We start from the raw sequence: 20328 nt of genomic DNA, 5'->3' as shown, positions 1-20328 counted from the left end.
AACCAATTTCTTCTCAGATATATTTTTCATAAGGATATTCAAGTCATCCGCATTCTGAATCTTCCTCTTGCATACTGGTTTAATTTGAGGGTCTGAGACCCTCTTTATAATGGATTCCGTTTTTTAAATGTATATTTTTTATAAAGTGCAGAAGTGGTAAGTTTTCTGAACATGTCAATTTTTCTTTATTTTACCTGTGCACTTAATCAATAATCTGGCCAGGCATAGACTTCAATGTATAAAATCATTTTCTCTTGAAAGAAGTTATGGAAACATTATTTCCAGCCTCTGGGGGTCTGGTGAGAAAACTACTAGGAATCTGATTCTTATTTCTTGTGGCTAATCTCTTTTCCAGAAGGTTTTCAATTCTTCTTATTATTTTTTGGGTTCTAAAATTTTATTTACACCCTTAAATTCTATATAGGCTTTTCGATTTGAACCCATTTTTCAGACTTAGGAAATGTATTCTTACATTTATTATTTTTCCCTTTCAGTTTCTTGTTTCTCTTTACTGGGAATTTTATTCTAAATGAGTTTTGATCTATAGACTCCATCTCTTTGTCTCTTAAATTAAATTCTTCGTTTTTCACGTCTTCTTCTCTTTGTGTGTAGTAGGTTGCCTGGACCTTAGCATTTATCTGATCTACTTCTTATTTCCCAGGCCTGTTGAACAATGTATATATGAATGAAGATTAATTTCTAACAACTCCTTACTGTTTTCCTGCTCTTTGTTCTGATTTAATAGATGTACTAATGTCTCAGGGAAAACATCATAGTTTAAAACTTCCTTCAGTTTCTTAAATCACCTATTTTTTCCAGAAAACTATTCTGTCTATACATTTTCCCTTAGATATTTAATAATTTTTGATGTATCTGTTCATATTCATAGATAAAAGGAGGTTTATCAATATGAGGAGGCAGAGAAGGTAGCTTCTATCATGCACTTCTTCAATAAATATCTACCTTATATTAGCTTCCTAAGACTATTGTAACAAAATATCATAAACCAGCTGACTTAAATGGTAAAAATGTATTCCTTCACAGTTCAGGACTCTAGAAGTCCAACATTAAGATATTAAAGGGTTGATTTCCATGAGGGCCATGAGGAAGGACCTGTGCCATGCCTTCTCCCAGCCTCTGGCAGGTCAGATGGCCCTTGGCTTGTTGATGTCAGAATTTCTCTGTGTACTTATCTGTCATCTTCTCTCTATATCTACCTGTCTCTGTATCCAAATTTTCCATCTATATAAGGATACCCAGTGTTCTAGATTAAGGCCCACTCTAATCCATCCATTTTAACCTGATTATCTGCAGACTTTGTATTTCCAACTAAGGTTGTATTCACAGGTATTGACAGGACTTCAGCATCCTTTGAGGAAGGCTACACAATCTAACCCACAACACTGCTTGCTTGTAGATCAATGACCAATTTATTTTAAGCCCAAAATGAATTTCAAAGAAAGAAATGTGAACTTTACGAGATGCTTTCATCTAAAAGCAAAATGTCATGAACTGATAGGGATCTGTATGGTTCTACCTGAATGATACTTGTCCTTTTCCTCCAAGGAGTTTTTTCAGTCCTAGCCGCCCTTTGGAGAGCAGATCCCTATGTCAGGGCTAAGCTGAAGTTCCTGGTCTGTGTTTATAAGCCGTAAATTAATCTTAAATCCCCAGAACATGGCTGGAGTCCTCTAACAAGAGAGGTCCCAGGACAAGGCTGGAAGGTACTTGAATGAAAAAAAAAATTCTGGGATAGACATGGAAAGCACAAACATGATGTGCAATGTGATGAACTCTGAAATGAAAGTCTAACAACTCAAGAGCCATGACAGGCTTACCGGGAAAACATAGGCAGCATCCTGAAATTCTGAAACGAAATGATTCAAGCATATTAAAGAGGGGCACTGCTATTTGAGGCTGGTAACTAAACTTAGGGACACACTAACTTTTAAAAGCATTAGCTGAAAATCTATTCAGTTATATCAGGATTAAATTCAATTAATACTAGATGCACCTTACCAAATAATGAAAGTTTTCATGAGAGAGCTCTGCTGCACAAAGCACATCTTGGGACCTTGGGAACATTGGTCTTCCAGAACCAAGGATTGTTCCAAATGATGATATCCAATTTCAAAGAACAAAGGAAGATAGAAGCATGATGTGTGGGGATCCAATTGATCACTGATGAGGAGAAATCAAAACTGCTCTAGAGGTGTCCCCTAGCTCCCTGACCTGAGTGGCACTGGGTTCCAGAAGAACAAGCTACCTAGAAGGAAATGAATGTACCCTAAAGCTGCACAAGCTTTCCTGTCCCTATAGCAATAGAACTGTTACCCAAGCTGACCTTTCTTAGGGACTATTTTACTGTTGGAGTGGAGAAGACAGAGTTGCCAAAAAGCCATTTAAGGTCAATGCACAGAAGAACTGTCTGAATTTATGCTAAGGAGATTTTAGCATTTAAGCTACTCTGAGAAAAATGTTTTGGGGACACTTCTAAGTTCCCTGTGCAAGGGTGAGAGGTCCTATTTTCTGGTCTTGCCAGGACTCTGTCTCAGTGCAGCACTGGACTCTGCCTTTATCTTGTGGTCTGAAGAGGAGTTTAACACCCCTTCTTGTGTTAGAAGCATCTATCCTGGTGCAGACTGCAAACACCATCCACACCATCAGGCTCTCAGCAGGAACCAAATGCCTCCAGAACTAATGGCTCTTGTAAATCCCCACCATTCCAGAGAGGGTCATTGCATTTTAACTGCTGTGTCACCCTCCATGGCTGTCTGGGGGTAGATGATGTGGCAGAGGAGGCGGATAGCCTCTAAAATCCACTGGAGGTCAGTGCATTCCATTATGTGCTCAATGCTTCAAATGTGGTTTTAACCTTTGATGAAATTTGCAGTGTTGGGATTTTTTATGCTAGAGCAGACGCAGGAAATCACAGGTGCAACTAATTTCAGTTTTGACTTACAATCACCAGAAGCCCCTTGAGTTTCCATTTGAAATTCTCTCTTTAGCCTGAGTGTAAAGTGTCAGAAGTCTATAGATTGTGTCTGTAATGTACATTAATAGGTAATATTGATTTGGGGAAATTAATTACTAGGAAAACAGCTCTCAGGACTTATCTTGTGTTTGGGAAGATTTGAGAGCCCTCTTGTGGTTATAATCTTCCTAAACTGAAAATTAATAGAAACCCTTTATCCTGTTGGTGGTGGTAGTTACACCTGTCTGCTAGCTTTATGGCTTTAAATTTTCATGTATATGAGCATCAGTGTAACGCACATCACTTTCAAAACAGTTACAGAGATGGTAGCAGGTGTCAGGTGTCAACTTTAAAACAACTGGTGGGGTTAGGGAAATGGCTAAATCAGTAAAGTGTTTGCAGAGCAAGTATGAGGATCTGAGTTCTGATCCCCAACTGTGTGTTATGCTGCATGTCTATAATCTCAGCACTGGGGGGTCAGAGGAGGCAGAACAGACAAGCAGATTACTGGAGCTTGCTGGCTAACTAGCCTAGTTAAATTGGTGAGCCCCAGGTTCAGTGGAAGGGCCCATGGAGAGCAACAAAGGAATAAATACATCAAGGATCTCTAGGTAAGAGGAGAGAGAGAGAGAGAGAGAGAGAGAGAGAGAGAGAGAGAGAGAGAGAGAGAGACTCTGACACTGGTGACTTTTCTGCTTATCACCAAGAGAAAGTATCAAATCAGGAATATTTTAGTATACTGTATGGAACGAGGGGATTACTAGATGCTATTCTGCTTCTTAAAGGGATACCCTCCTTATTTTTATCCATGTATTGATTGCACAAATGTACAAGCCAGCTTTGTAGCCCCAACATTTACCTTGAAGAAGTTAAAGATTATTTTCTAAGATTAGAATATGGTAGAGGAGAGGGTGGAAAATGAGTGTTCTCATTTGAATTTGTTAAAAGCTTGAAGAAACTAATGTTGAAAGCTGTTTCCTCTCTGAAGCTTCAATCATGCCTGAAGAAAAATATTTGCAATTTAAGGTCACTGTGCTCCACACTTGAGTTGATGAAGGCAGCACCAAAGGCAACATTCAGACAGAACGAATTGATTTTTTGTGGAAAGATTTAAATGATCGTGCATATACATATATATGTATATAGATATTAGATTTATGTCATTGTGTTATTAATTAGGCAGAATTATAAGCAGTACTTTGGGGCCCACTGCATCTGAAAAGTTCCCATTGAGTGTCCATGTGGCATGCTGGGCTTTTGGAAGGAGCTCATGCTAATTATCATGAGTAAGTGGATTTTGGAGAGAACCTGATTAGGGCTCCACAGCACTTCCAACATAATTTGGTTTCTCCTAGATTAGTCTGTGGAGTGACACTGGCATCTAGTCACAAATGAATCACTCCCCCAGCCTGTGGTTCCTAGAACAGAGAAAAATGTCAGTGATAGGAACTGAGACAACAGAAATGGGAAGAAAGGAACCCTCTGATGTTTGAGCTAAGAAGCTGTATTAAAAACTACAAGGTGGCAGAAGACTGGAGAGATGGCTCTGCGGTTAACAGTACTGGCTGCTCTTGCAGAGGATCTGGGTTTGGTTCCTGGCACCCACATGGTAGTTAACAACCATATGTAACTCCAGTTCCAGAGGACCCAACACCCTCTTCTGGCCTCTATGGGCAATTCATGGCACAGGTGTACTGACACACATGCAGGCGATATATTCATGCAGATATAATGAAATAATAAAATGTTAAAGGAGATACTATAAGGATTTTATCAGAAGGATTCAGGCTCCATCTTTTTAAAAAATATTTTATTTGTTTTTTTTTATGTGTATGAGTGTATTACCTACATGTGTGTAAGTACACAGGTGTTATGCAATTCCCTCAGATGTTAGAAAAGAGTGTTGGATTCCCTGGAACTGGAGTTAGAATGGTTGTTAGCTGCCATGTGGATGCTGGGAATCAAACCTGGGTCCTCTGCAAGAGCAGTCTGTGCTCTTAACTGCTGAGCCAACTCTCCAGACCAAGGCTCCATCTTTGATAAGCCCCTAATGTCCAAAAGTTGGATAGTTTTTTTTTTAATGTGTATGAGTGTATGGCCTACATGTGTGTAAGTGCATCTGTGTTGTGCAATGCCTCTGGAGGTCAGAAGAAGGCATCAGCTCCCCTGGAACTGGAGTCATACACGGTTGTTAGCTGCCATCTGGGTGCTAGGAATTGAACCTGGGTGCTCTCCAAGAGCAGTTAGTGCTCTTAACTGCTGACCCATCTCTCTAGCCCCAAAAGTTGGATAGTTTTAACATCAATAGGGACAGTGGCTGTACAAATATGTTTAGATTCATGAGCTTATAATGATGTAAAAATTTAAAAAGCCAACAATAGCAACAAAAACCCTCTTTGGAGGAAAGTAAACAAACTATTACTTAGAAAACAAAGAAACAAAATGAAACAAACATTCATCTGTCTTTCCTATACTAACTATACTTCAAGCCTCAAATATCAAAGATTTAATAAGGGGGAGCTACTTTCTAAAGAATTATTACATCAAAGAAATGGAAAAATAGAATCACAATACCTCATTTTTAGCCACCCACAGCAATACGCATGGCTACTATCCTCCACAGAAGACTGACCAGCAGACATTACTTAAGTTTCCAGCACAAAATCCACAGCACTACCTCCTTTAAAATGAGTCTATTGTTTCATAATGATTCTTCCCCAGTTTTGAAAAGAACCAGAAGGCATATAAATATTCTGGCATTTCTGGCTCATTTTCTTGAGTTCTTGTTTTCACTTAGTTTTAAAGAGAAAATGAGCTAATATGTATTTCCAAAGAACATAGAAGAACAAAATGTTAATATTATGTTTTCCTTCAAATTCTTAACTAGGTGGGAGCAAAATAAAAAGGAGCAAGATAGTTACAAATGATCTCAAGTATCCTTGAGGTCAAACTGTGTCAAGGTCCCATTATACCCCAAGGACCTAGCAGAGCACTTGGCACAAATTACATAGCCAACCAATGTTTTTAAACAGGCAGGCTAAGCCAGTCCAGGAGCTAAAGGAGGAAAAGGGAAGTTCTAGCCCCATTATCCCTTGCTTTTTAACCTTGGGAAAATTCATGTTTCCAGAGATCAGTTTCTTCCTGTGTAAATCTGGAAAAGAATGTTTCCTCTGCTGCCTCTCACACACTCACATACCAAGAAAATGAAATAATAGAAGAGGAAAGTGTTTTCAAAGCTAAAATTTTTATACAAATAAAAATGAACTCTAGATTTAAGTCATTAATACAACTTGTTCAATGCCTAAAATTTCCCTGTGTTTTACTAGTTTATATGGCTCTGATATTTGTAGAGAGACAGGACCTTAAGTGCAGCGTCTGTATATGTTGATCTTTTACTTTTATTTTTTTAAATATTTATTTTCATTCTACATGCATGTATGTTTTATGCATGTGTATAAGTTTGCCACATGCAGTGCCCACAGAGGCCAGAAGAGGGTGTTGCATCTTCTAAAACTGGAATTATAGGTGGTTGTGAGCCATCATGTGGGTCCTGGGAACTGAACTTTTAGATAGCAGCTATTACTGGGCCTTTCGTGACTCATTATTTAATCTATACTTCCCACAATCCTATAAAGAAAGCATTTATAGTTAGTCAAGTAAATATAATGGATAACCAAGGTTCCAAAAGATCACACAAGCCTACCAGGTCCCCCTAGAAAGTGCGGGGTTTGAATGGGAAAACAGATCATTCTGTGTAGAAAACAACTTTTGTCTCACTGTATCTCAAATTAGGTTTCCTAAATGGGTGGATGTTAGAATGTTAGATGCTCTAACACTGTCCACATGAGGTGAGTTTGACATGCACTTTCCTTGAATTTTCTCTTTCCAAATAACAAACTTGCAATAGCCAACTTCAGGACCTAGCATCTCCAAATACTGTTCTGAATCTTTACAGCACTTTTGGAGAGAGAGAGAGAGAGAGAGAGAGAGAGAGAGAGAGAGAGAGAGAGAGAGAGAGATTACTGAAGCTTTTGACTTCTGGATTCCTTAGGAGCCTTAAAAAAGTATTGTAACTGCAGCAATTCCATGTCATCTCTAATACCTTTTCCTCCAGTATAAGTCTGTGATGCAGTGGTGTAGGGTGTGCTGAGCCAAGTAAATCATTTTATGGCTTCTGCAAAATTGTAAGGATCTAGATGACCTTTTGAAGCCTTGTGCTCCTATGCTGAGATTAGACAGAAGTCCTCTACTCCTTCTGCCCTGTCCTCCTTCTGTGCTGCCTGACTTTCATCTTCAGCTGTCTAGCCACAGGTAAATACAAATCCTTCCCTGAAGTGTTCATTCTACTTCTAGAACTTTGAGTTCAACAAAGCCTGGGCTACTGAGCCATTAAGTCACAAACTGCATCTCCAAGGCATCCTTTGACAAGATGATAGAAGAGCCTGTCAAAATCAGCCCCACTTTGTGAAATCACAGACATTGTCTGAAAGCCTATGTAACACAAAGGGTTGTTTTAATGACTGAACTGGTCCATCCCTAGACACAGTTTTCCACAGTAAATACTAACCTTTATTACTACTAGTATGAATTTTCATTTCACATGGAACTTTCCACATTTCCAATTAGCTTTTTCTGTAGTCATTGTTTAGGATGTGACATCTGTCTTTCTTTGAGGGGTGAGAAGGGGTGAAATCAGGTTGGATCTCTCAGCAATCTTGCTTCACATTCCACAGTGATCACCCAGTCCTGATAGCAGAACATAGGAAACTCCTAAAATAGAAGAATCCTTTATGCAAGAATGTGGCAAAATCTAGACAGAAATGATTTTTTTCTCCTGCGATGTTTTAGGAAAATCTGCATCAAAGCTGTCAGATGTGGATCTAAATATTGGAACATGTGCCTGGCTCTTACATATCCTGATTCATTTCTTTTCCTTTCCAAATTGGCCGGCGCTAAAGAATCACAAAATAGACACCTCATCGCTCCTACCGTGTGTAATTCTCACATTCCCTAAAAGAAGCGCCTGAGAAATTAGCTAAGAAGAGAGCTTGGCTGAACACGAAGGCCTGATAACACAATCGGAATGTACTATCTGCTGTTCGGCTTTGCCCGGCTGGGATTAGAGCTGCTAGGGAGGCTGAATGGGACCTTATCTCACTCCAGGGCGGCTCCTAGGCTCAGGTACCCGCATGCATAAACCACAGCTTTCCTTGAACGCCTTGAGACATCCTCGTGCCCAAATCCCAGGGACGCAGTGCCAAGCAGGGAGCCTCTGAACCAAATAATCACGAAGTCTTTGAATAATGCATGAGAGCAGGACCATCCTCCGCACATCTGAAACTGTACGGGGAGGAACTGTGCTCGGCAAGATAGCAAAAACAAGCTCCTGGAACATGCATTACCTGAAATTTATGCTTGCAGCAGCCACTTGGGGTACAGTGAACGCAAATGTGACAACCACCGGAAAATCATGACATTTTAGTGAGTCTGAGGCTCACAGGTTCCCTGTCAATATAAGCAACTGATGTGACAAGACTTAAAATTTCACCTTACTGATAAATGCAACCTCTTCCTCCAGGGATGGAGGAGTTGGCTGATGAAATGACCCCTATCATCCCAGAACCTCTTATTTCTTGCTTTTGTTTGGTTAGTTTAGCATCCTGTGGCTTCCTGTAATTAAAGTTAGTGGACACCTAGGCACTAGGAGCACTACATCTCCAGGGGCTGATTCTTTGGGGACCAACATGGAACTGAACCGGTGGCAGACTCAAGTCTTCTTAATCCAGATGTCAGCTTTAACATAGCAGCAACCCTGGAGAATGGGATCGGGGCCCACACATATTTAATCTCTGATTTGATGTCCCAGCTGCTCATTATGTGAAAAATAAATCTTTTTGGAAAAATGTCACCACAACATCATGTCATAAATCCCCACTTGACTCTTGAAATTTCCTGGAAAAGCTCATGCTCCCTATAGGGCACTGTTCTGTTCCAACAGGGAGAGGGCAGAGACTGTATATTAGCTTCCCTTTAGCTTCCAGTGGTCATGTGTCCTGGAAACCAAGGATGTGAGGCCCCATAAAAGGATCCCTGTGCTCCTAGCCTATAGTGAGATACAGTGATGGAAACTACATGTAGGCATTTTAACAATATAATGGGAGCAGCACTCTTGACCGGAAAATTCCACTCTTGTCAATTTATTGGATGCATAAGTATTTATGGCTTAGGAACTTCATCATATTCTTGTTTATAATGCCCCACCCCTTAAAATATTGCCAAGTATACAAAATGGAGCAATTAGTCAGGAGTATTACAGATCATGTATAACTATAATGTTATGTATGGTTTTATTGAAGAATATTGTACTCTTATGGAAGAATAGTGAATAAAATAGACAATTCACCCTGTATAATGAAGTTGACAACACAGGTTAAATGAGTTCAAATTTCTCAAAGAAAGGTAGGGGTGTGCATGTGCGCACTGCGTGTGTGTGTGTGTGTGTGTGAGAGAGAGAGAGAGAGAGAGAGAGAGAGAGAGAGAGACTAGGTTATATGAATTAAGTGATTGTGGGTTATTTTAATTTACTTTTACTGTTTCATATTTTCCAAGTTTCTTCCTATAGTAACAATCAATTGTATTTCTTACGGGGGAAACAATTGATGTTTTAAAATAAAACAGAAACAGCAATAGGAACTAAATCCCGAAGATTTATGCTTCAAAGACAGGGTTGACAAATAGAAGTGCTAGTTGCAGAGCTTTGCTCCTCTGGAATTCTGTGAGCATCCATCTCACCTGTCGGTTACCACATGAAAAGAGTGGAGCCCTCTGAACAGTGAGTAAAATAAAAATGCCTTAGCAAAGGGCCTGGCTATTTTGGAAGTCACCATGATGGAAAAAGTGATGGCAGCCTGGTTTGCTGCAGTAGGACCCGAATCATAACTTCTGTGAGAAGTAAGCTAGCAACATGCTTATAGCTCCATTTCCTCTCACAATGCTGGATATCCTTGGAACCAATCACTCTGACACATACCATTGTCGGCCTCCTAAAGCTCTTTATTATGATACTTAGCAATCGTGGTTTCTATTTTCCCATTTGCTTAGAACATCATTCTTATATGCCTTAATTTGTTTTCAAGTCTTGCACAAAAGACTTTTTTATCACTGTGTCAAAGGGCAGACTGATTATGAAGTGCTCACTGTCCTGAGTCCCCCTGTCAGATTCAGTAGAGCACAGATAATACATTACAGAGATAATGAAGAATAGGCATCCCATAATGCACATGTGACACTAAAGAAAGAAGAAAAATTAATTTTATTCTGAGCATGTGGAAAATGACTCAAACATGCAGCACAGACAGCAGGCAGAGAGAACTAAGACCTACTTGTTCAAAAACACATCAACTCATGTTGAGATTGAATCCATCATCCATATCCACCCCACAGTGAGAACCAATGATCTCCTGCTTCTGATCCCCCACCCCCAAGTTCATCCTTTACTAAAGCTCACAGTGTTCTTCCTGTGACATTGAGCTTGGAAAATTTATTGCAAAAGAAAAACCCATTTCAAATTCTGTGGGGCAAAAGAAATTGTGAGGGATTTCTTTTTCCCCATATATTTTACAAGATCTAGGAATCCTTGAAATAGTAGTGGAGAAAGTTTATATATTCACTCATTCCACAAACATTAACCAATGGAGCATCCTTGTCCCTGTCTCATTAGGTTATTTAGTGTGTGTTCTGGGAGAAGAAAGGTGAGGCAAGGTGCCAATGAATCCTGAAGCCTGTTCAGATAAAAAGGCATTCACTGGTTGAAAAAAAAAAAAAAAAAAGGTAGTAGAGAGGAAGACTCAGGTTTGGTTGGGAAGACAAGGAAAGAAATCATTTCCCTAATGGAGATGGCTGCGTGGAGGAGTTCTTTTGTGCTTTCTATGAAGGTGTAATACCATAGAGTATTGGGACATCGTTGGAACCAATCATCTATGGAGTGATACTAATTTTGTTGCTTGACTTTATAAGGGTTAAGGTAGTGACAGGAGGAACATAATCTTTAACTTTTGAAAGCCTGGTGTTTTGTAAATTCTTTCCCTTGTGTTCTTACTGGATTGTTAAGTTATAGCCTCATAAAAAGTGAATGTGGAGAGTTGGCTCAGTGGTTAAGAGCCCTGAGTGCTCTTGCAGAGGAGCCGGGTTCGATTCCCAGCACCCACACGGTGGCTAACAACCATCTGTAACTCCAGCTTCAGGGGATTCGACACCCTCTTCTGACCTCTGCGGGCACTGCAAAACATGGCTGTACCTACCTACATTTAGACAATATACCCATAGACATAAATAAATAAAAAGATAATAAATAATTTTTTTAAAGTGAATGTGCGTTACCTGCACCCCAGGCAAAGTGATTCAAATTTCTAATACTCCATATTCCACCACAGTGATGTTTTAGCTCTGTGTCTTTTTGATCACTATATTGAAAGAGAAATATTAGATGGAAGGAAAGAGAAAGGAGATGCTAGCAGAGCAAGCTAGCAGTAAGGAAGTAAGACGGAGCAGTCTCAGGTGTCTTAAATCTGTCCCCAGGTCTTCATCACACCCTCAAAGCTCTGGTCTCTGCTAGTCTTTCAACATGGCCACAGAATGTCCCTACCTACTATAATCAATTTTTAATACTATTGCTAAGTGAGTCTTTCTAAGTCAAGACTTTCCTGGTTTTAGGAGTTTACAGTTGCATTCAAAGCCCAGGGCATTTTGGTTATAACATTCTGGGCTAGCTTAACCCTCTGTCATCCATTCATGTATGAAGCAAACATTCATGAAATGCAGAATATGAGCTACATTCAAGCCACAAAGCATTCTCAAATATCCATTGCCCACTCCTTATTTATGCAACTTACTAATTAAGACCCTTTCCTATAGAAGCACACCTACACCACCAATACATGAGGGCATTTTTTTTAATGTGTATGACAGTATTGCCTTCATGTATATAAGTGTCCCATGTCGTGCAATGCCCTCAGAGGTCAGAAGGAAGTAAAGGATCCCCTGAAACTGCAGTTATGGACAGGGATAGTTGTTAACCTCCATGTGGGTACTAGGACTTGACCCTGGGTCCTCTTCCAAAGCAGCCAGTGCTCTTAACCGCTGAGCCATCTCTCCAGCCTACCTGAGGTCATTAAAAAAAAAAATTATCCACCTTTCTTTACACATAGCAAACTGTCAATAAGATATATTAATTAAATCACTGACCAATTTTAAAAGAGGCAAATTACATAGTAAACCAGAAAGTAAAATATAGTTTTCTGAAGCAATTGAGAAAAAAACACAGTAATTTTACTATTAATAAAAATAAACTAAATTGTTACTAAGTAGCTGTTATATATGATATATTCAGCATTTGTCCTTAGTCTGTGTTGACTGTTTCTCTCATCAACCAACATAATCATATGAGAGATAATATTAGAAGTTTCTAAATCATTTTTTTCCTGATACATATTTTTCACTTAAAAATAATGCAAATATTTTCTATGAGAGAAAAGAAATGAATAGTTATCAAAGACAACACTAAGCATAGTTATCCAAATACATTTACTTTATGCAATCATCATTTTTCTTTTACCTAGAAATATTTTCTTGACCATCTCTGAGCTGGACTTTAGGTTCACATGCTGTGGGACCCTAGGCATAATGTATACTTCTCAGAAAGGAGTTGAAAGTCTTAGAGATGACCAAGACTTATTATACATGAAACTTGAGGGATGGAGAAAATCACTCACTGCAGGATCTAAAGTCAAGGAGAAGGGTGTGAGTCTTGAGTTAGGTCAAAAAAGATAAGCAAAGGGAAGAGCAAAAGTTTTCAAGATGAGAGAAGGCAGCAATGAATTCCCTTGTGTTGCACTTAAGTATTTTTAGGATGAGAGCTAGATACTAACAGTGGTTCTAAACAGAAAAGAGTGTGTTCTGTTTCTTCAATAAACAATACTGACCCATATGATAATGATTAGTTAAAATAATTACTGAACTGTCAACAGCATTCATTCCCTCATCTTTCTGAACACACAGAGCTTTGTCATAATTGCTGCATGGCCACAAGAATGCCAAGTCTAAAGAGCTCACTTTGCTTTAGACTTTCTGAAGTGAATTTGCCCAAGTTTCAGTGAATAAGGTGACAAGGGGGAGATCTGTGGACAGGATGCTGTCACCAAGACAAAGTTATTCATCTTAGGGACTGTTCTGGCGCAAGAGATTGGCAGACTTGCCCTTGAAATTGGTGGCTATCATTTCTCTCACTTTATCAAAATCACTGGATACCCAAGATCTCTGTGGAGGTAATATCCTCTTAATTCCAGTGACCATCCAATGCCTAGACAGAGGTAGGGAAGGAGCAAATATTGTTTAGTGGTCATATATAAATGAAAGATTAGGTAAAAGGAGGAATAATAGTTTACTCATTTATCTGGAAAGAGTTTGGATTATATAGGATACACACACACACACACACATGCACACGTACGCACACGCACGCACGTGAACAGTAATCTGTCTAGGTTTAGGTGATTGAGTGAAAGGGAACAGAAGTTAGTAGGATTCCTCTGCATCTTGGCCATCACAGCCCTTATGTACTGTCTGTTCTTCCTTTCTTTTCTTTATCATTTTAAGATAATTTTTTTCTTCCATTGTCCTGTTAAATGAGTGAGGTTTAAAAATGAAAGTTTTCATAGTCTTAAAGGCTCCTGAGACCTCATTCATATGAACCTACAGCAATGGTGTCAACATGCACAAGACTCATGCTAACAAAAACCCAGTATAGAACTAGGGAAAGGGTCAGCGGGTCCCAATCTTAGCTGAAGAACTATCAGTAGCTAATTGATCCTGGGTGTTGGAGAGTTGATCTTCTTTAAGGGGATGACTCTAGATAGGCTAACTAGACCTCAGTGGATGAACTTGCACTGAGGGAAGTCTGGGTATACTAACTTGACTGGGTAGGCCTTAACATAGATGACAGAATACATGAAATCCGGTGGCAGGGGGTATGGGAGGGTGAGAGTGGGGAGGGGGATATAAAGATGATTAAGATGTTGTGATGGTTTGAATGAAAATGTCCCCCATAGGCTCCAAGTATCTGGACATTTTGTTCCCAGATGATGGTGCTGTTTTGGGAGGTTTTAGAAGGTGTGGCTATCCTGAAGGAAGTATGTCACTGGGGGTGGGCTTAGAGAATTCTTAAGTCTTTCCAGATCTCCAGTTGCTTTTTGCTTCCTGTGCCTGCATGATGATGTGAGAGCTTAGCTTCTGCTGCTCCTGTTGCAGCCATCTCCAGCCACCATGCCTCCCTGCCATGATGGACTATAATTCCCCTGGAACTGTAAGCGCAAATACACTCTTCCTTCTATAAATTGGTTTAGTCAGTGTTTCTATCACAGCAACAGAAAAGTGACTAATACAGATGTTTTGTATGAAATGCACAAAAAAACCAATAAAAATATACAAAAAAAATAATCCAGACAGGATGGTGGTATTTGCAATCCTGGCAAGTGGAGAGGCTAATAAGCTTAGTGGGATAGCTAAGCTCAAGGCCAGTGTGTGACCATTTCAAAAAGTCAAGATGGAGAAAGGCTGAGGAAGAGACCTGAGACGGAACTCTGGCTTCCATACTCACACATATGCACATGTACCCACACATATACTTATACCCTGTCTGTACATGTGAACATATATACACACATACACAAAATTAACAGGTATTCTAAGAAAACGCAATGTTTAGTTGCTGAGAAAAATACAGGAAACAGCAACCACAGCCATGGGAACATACAAATACAAACCTTGCAGAAAGCTGCTCAAGAAAACCTATAAAGACCTTTAAAATGTATTTATGTTTGACCTAAGATTATATTTATAAGAAACTTCCCTAACAAAAGTAGAACTGTAACAAAAGCATAATAAACAAAAAACATCTGAGTAAATAAATAAATAAAAATAAAGTTGTATATTTCAAAAGAACTAAATATCTTACTTTTATTATGGATTGAATCGACAATTATGATTACAGAAGAAATTGAGTCACCCTTGTTCTGAAGAGGGGACATGTTAGATATTTGTCAGTAAAACAAAATGCCTGACATAGTCATCTTCTAAAGAAGAAAGGTTTTGTTTTTTGTTTGTTTGTTTTGTGACTCAAGGTACCAGAATTGGGCATGTAGGAAAGATATCCTAGTAAGGGGCCATGTGATAGAACATTGTTACCTTATGGTATATAGGTAGTGAAAGAAAACATGGTCTAAATTTCTCTCACTGGGACCAAACTGTTAAAGACTTCAAAGTCTTCGAGAACACTGTGCTGAGAACCAGGCTGTAGCTACATGGGTCGGGAGGCTGGGGGCAAGGGGCGTAAGTATCCCAGATCTCAGTCATAGTTGGAGGGGATGCTACAGAGCTTTGTTTGGTTAACAATTAAGGTTAGGTATGTGGCCCGGACATAGGCATCATTTCACTAAGTTTTCTGTATGAAAAAGAAGCAAATCAAAGAAGAGAAAAATACTGATGAGGAAAAGTTATTTAAATTAGCTTTTTCCCCTCAAATTAGTTGCATGTCCTACAATTAATTCAGTTTATTTCTATGATCTCCCTAATTTTGTATTTTGACTGCCTCATAGAACAGAAACAAAATATACATGTGAGGATCTGACTAAACTAATTCTCAAATGCTGTTAGCCACTGGAACCCTAAACTATAAGACAAGACAATTTACATTTATCATTGTAAATGTTCTATTTAGTAATACTGTGTCTTGATGTCAGATTTAATTTTACTTACAAGTTGACCCCCTTGGGTAATAAAACTCGAAGATGTCTGGGACTTATTTTACTCATATGAACATCCCTAGGTATTAGTAAATGAAATTAAGTTCAATAAAGTTTAGTTTGAATCCAAGACCACTTTAAATGTGCTCTTGGATTATGTGAATATCTGTTGATGAAAAGTTACTAGAAATTCTATGCTTAGTTTTACCAAGTGAGACAAAATCTTCTTTATAAATCCGGCAGATTACACTTAAGATTTTATGTCACTAACCTTTAAAACGCTTATCTCTATATAACTAAACTCATGGTTATTTTTAAATATGGCTCATGTAAAATTCGAGAGGTGGAAATGAACTTGAGCCTTATCAGTTTTTACTGGCTTTTTATCTCTTATTGATGTTGAAATCCTTTTGTATATTTTCTGATTGGTACAATTAATAAGGAAGTTAGAAATATCCCATTTGTGGCCTAATTTGATCCAATTTAACTATCTTTCTAATTTAAATTCTGCTGCCCTGGTGTGTTTGGCAAATGTAATCCCCTGACTTACATCCTTATCACTGCTGTATTTATATATTTGTTATGTATTTGTTTGTGGAATAAAAATCAATCTCTGCTGTAGAATTGAAATGTGGACTATCACCACGTTAGGCATAAAGCAGGATTCGCCTAACACTCAGCCATAGTAATCAATATCCACTCTGAGCTAAACTTTAACAGCAGCAATTCCTCAGGAGCCCAAAGCCAAGTCCACTGGTCATTTTCTGCTTTCCCTACTGACCTTTTAGGACATCTTCTTCTTCTGATGGAATCATTTTCCATCACATGAAAAGACAATAGTGTAATGTAAAATGGTGATGGGCAAAAGCAAGGGCTCAGGCTGGAGTGCCCTTGGCAGTTTCAATAAATTCTTCCTTTGGATTTAGAAAGAAGTGAGGCTGTTAAAAAATTTGAAACTCCTTTAGCACATTTCAAAACTGTCTGGTTTACCTACTGGTGAGGATCTAGATTGAAAAGAGCAGAATGTAGAATAAGGTATCATTTTAAATAAAATGCTGCTTCAATTATTTTTTAAAATATTTTATTATTTTTATTTTATGTGTATGAGTGTATTGCCTGAATGTATGTGAGTGCACCCGTGTCGTGCAGTGCCTCAGAGGTCAGAAGAGGACATCAGAGTTCCCTGAAACTGGAGTTAAGGACGGTTCATAGCCGCCATGTGGATGCTGGGAATCGAACCCGGGTCCTCTGCAAGAGCAGTCAGTGCTCTTAACTGATGAGCCATCTCTCCAGCCCCTCAATTATTTTTTGAAAAATAAAAACCATTTATCATTAAACTGTTTTTCCATTGTTATAACTGTATATATGGGGTTTCTTCTCCCCAGTTTATCTTGGCCACATAGAACTAGTACTAGGTTGGGTCCTATGGAATGTGGTCTTCCTTGCAATGATATGATGACAAAAAAAAAAAACACATTATATTGAACTAAGTCAGACTTGATATGTCCAAATTCTGTAGCTTACTACCAATATAACCTCAAGCAGCTTATCCTGTCTTCTCGAATTCTTAGTTAATTCAATCTAAATTAGAAAAAAGAATTAATGTGCACTCACCTCTAGGGTACTGAAATGGGGTATCCCAGGCACAGTGCTTGACCTTTAGTATATCTGCAATATCCTGTATCTTGGGTGCAAGTCTATGGGGGGAAAATTGGCATCAAGGAATTTAAGTATGTTTATTTAAATAAAAATGTCATCATCACAATGTAAAACAAAACTAGAACACTTTTGTGCCAATAATGAAAAATACTTTGCATAATTGGTATAACTGGTATAAAAGTAACCAAGCAGCTTTAGTAAAGTATCACCATTAAATTGAATATAGTTCTCCCATAATTTATTCTTTCCTCGCACACTTCTTTGGGAATCACTAATGTCTTATTTCCGCTGGTTTAGCTGCTATTGCACTTCCAACTGTTGTTTCAATTGACACTTGGCTGTTAAACATGTGACTTAGCCTTTTAAAGCAATGATAAGATTCCCTTCCCAAAAGTAATTTTTGGAATAGGTGACACCTGAGTGTGGCTTAGAACCTGTGGGGGGGGGGGGGATGGCCTGTTGGTGAGAGGTAGAGATAAGTATTGTGACAAAAAACAGCAAGCCAGATTGACTTCCCAACCCCTCCTATTTTTTTCAAGTTTTACCTAGAGATATCCTCTGATTTAAAAAGTCAGACTTCACCATTTATCTCTAAATGAATAATATCTATGGCTATTTGATCAGAGATGTGTGACAAAATATGACGTGATGCAGCGGTAATCAAGTCATTACTCAACAGCTTATCTGTGATCTACCTATCATCTATGTATCTATCAACTATCATCTATGTATTTTCTATCATGTATCTATCATCTCTCACCTATCAGTCTACCCATGTACATCACATGTGTGTTTACTTCAGTGTCAAATTTCTCCAAAGAATACACACTAAGATGAATCAAGCTCATATGACTATTTCTCCTCCCTATGGGTGTCAAGAGGAAGACAGGCAGACTGCTCATACTGCTTCCCCTCAGGGCATGGCAGGCCACTTTGTGACTACTTGGCAGCACTTGAGGCATTTATAGAGGTGTTATTTGAGGCGTCATTGTCAAAAGAACCTGGGCTACTTTTTGCAACCTTTGAGAACTGCATTTGTATTCCCAGGGAAACTCTGAGTTAGTGTGATTGACCTTATATATGTCTAGAATAGGCCCGCAAACATGAGCCAAGGACTGAGCTAGTATTGACTGGGGATCAAACTGGCTTCTGTGGAAAGGTGAGGGAAGAGTAGGGTTTTAGAAGCATAAGACAGCCGAAGCCTTTTTCTGAAGGGTCTTTACTGCGGCTTCTATGAGGAATGGGCCTCCCTTCTCTGCTTGAACACTTCAGGTGTCAGGAGAGGGATGGACAGCTCATCCTGGACACTCTGTAACTCGTAATCAGAATAGCATTATTATGAGAAAAGAAGAAGGAGACTTGGGTTTGGTCTTGCCATGTCTGTTCCCATGACCTTGAATAAATACTTCACCTCTGTGGGTGTTTCCCTCTCCAAACATTGTGTGTATGCTATAGAAGTTTTCTGTAAAGGCCAAATAAAAGAGTAGATGAGTCATACATTTTTCTACTTTGGATGTTTATTCTAAATGTAACGTACTACTGACATTAGCATTTTATCAGTTGCTAATTGTTGAAGGAATGAATGATTTATTCCTCTCACCCACCCCTCTCCTCACTCAAGGGGGTGAGAAAAGACTCCTCAAACTTAGCTTTGAAAATTGGTCCTTGGTGTCAGGATGAGACTATAAGCACATATACTTTGTCAGTGCAATCCCAGGCACAGTCTCCCTTGAGTATTTGGGAGATGCATGCATCCATTCGACATTATTCTAAAAATCAGATATTCAGCATTAGAGGTGACAAGTACTGACCTTCTACCTCTATCTCTTCCAGGAATTTCTACTACATCACAATGTTGAGGGATCCAGTGTCACGTTACCTGAGTGAATGGAAGCATGTCCAGAGAGGAGCCACGTGGAAAACCTCTCTCCATATGTGTGATGGAAGAAGTCCCACCCCTGATGAGCTGCCGACTTGCTATCCTGGGGATGACTGGTCTGGGGTCAGCTTGCGGGAATTCATGGATTGCAGCTACAATCTAGCCAACAACCGCCAGGTGCGTATGCTGGCTGACCTCAGCCTGGTAGGCTGCTACAACTTGACTTTCATGAACGAAAGTGAGAGGAACACCATCCTGCTGCAGAGTGCTAAGAACAACTTGAAGAACATGGCTTTCTTTGGGCTCACCGAATTCCAGAGGAAGACACAGTTTCTCTTTGAGAGGACATTCAACCTCAAGTTCATCTCCCCCTTCACGCAGTTCAACATCACCCGGGCTTCCAATGTGGAGATCAATGAGGGAGCCCGCCAGCGTATTGAGGAGTTGAACTTCCTGGACATGCAGCTTTATGAATATGCTAAAGATCTCTTCCAGCAGCGCTACCATCACACCAAACAACTAGAGCATGAGAGGGACCGCCAAAAGCGGCGTGAGGAGCGGAGGCTGCAGCGGGAGCACAAGGCCCATCGGTGGCCCAAAGAGGATGGGGCCGCAGAGGGGACTGTCACTGAAGACTACAACAGCCAAGTGGTGAGATGGTGACCCGCTGCCCACTCCTCTTTGATGAGGGGCTAATGAGCAGGCGTCTTGACCTTCTGACCTCTTGGAGAAGTTGGGCCATGCTGAGGACCTCTGGCTGTGTGGCTTGATTTGGACATCTGCTTCCTCTTTGTCTTCATATTTGACATAGGTTTGCTGTGTTTCTCCACAAAAGGGCACAGCTGTTAGGAAGGCAACTAATTTAGTTACTCTATCTGTTTGCTCTCTTCCCGGTCTCCAGGGCCTAGAGGTAGTAATGACTTTCTGCCATTGTTAATCCCAGAGCCCTTTTTTTTTTTTTTTTTTTTTTTTTTTTTCCTTGACATTTTCTGATCAGCGATATTAAGTAGGGTAGGAAT

At 39.5% G+C, this 20328-nt stretch overlaps 1 protein-coding gene across 1 annotated transcript in view; it reads left to right on the top strand.

The window, feature by feature from the left end:
• The window catches only part of Hs6st3 (heparan sulfate 6-O-sulfotransferase 3), an 844070-nt gene extending 823961 nt beyond the window's left edge, over positions 1 to 20109 (top strand). Inside the window, exon 2 of the mRNA XM_008823605.3 lies at positions 19264 to 20109. Within this exon, the coding sequence (XP_008821827.1) occupies positions 19264 to 19972 (709 nt within the window). The 3' untranslated portion in view covers positions 19973 to 20109. The remainder of the gene's footprint in view (positions 1 to 19263) is intronic.
• The last annotated feature ends 219 nt before the right edge of the window (positions 20110 to 20328 follow it).

This window comes from Nannospalax galili, unplaced genomic scaffold (assembly GCF_000622305.1).
Source record: "Nannospalax galili isolate Female #2095 unplaced genomic scaffold, S.galili_v1.0 scaffold528, whole genome shotgun sequence".
In the NCBI taxonomy this organism is placed as follows: Eukaryota; Metazoa; Chordata; class Mammalia; order Rodentia; family Spalacidae; genus Nannospalax; species Nannospalax galili.
This window is presented reverse-complemented; position numbering and strand designations above follow the sequence as displayed.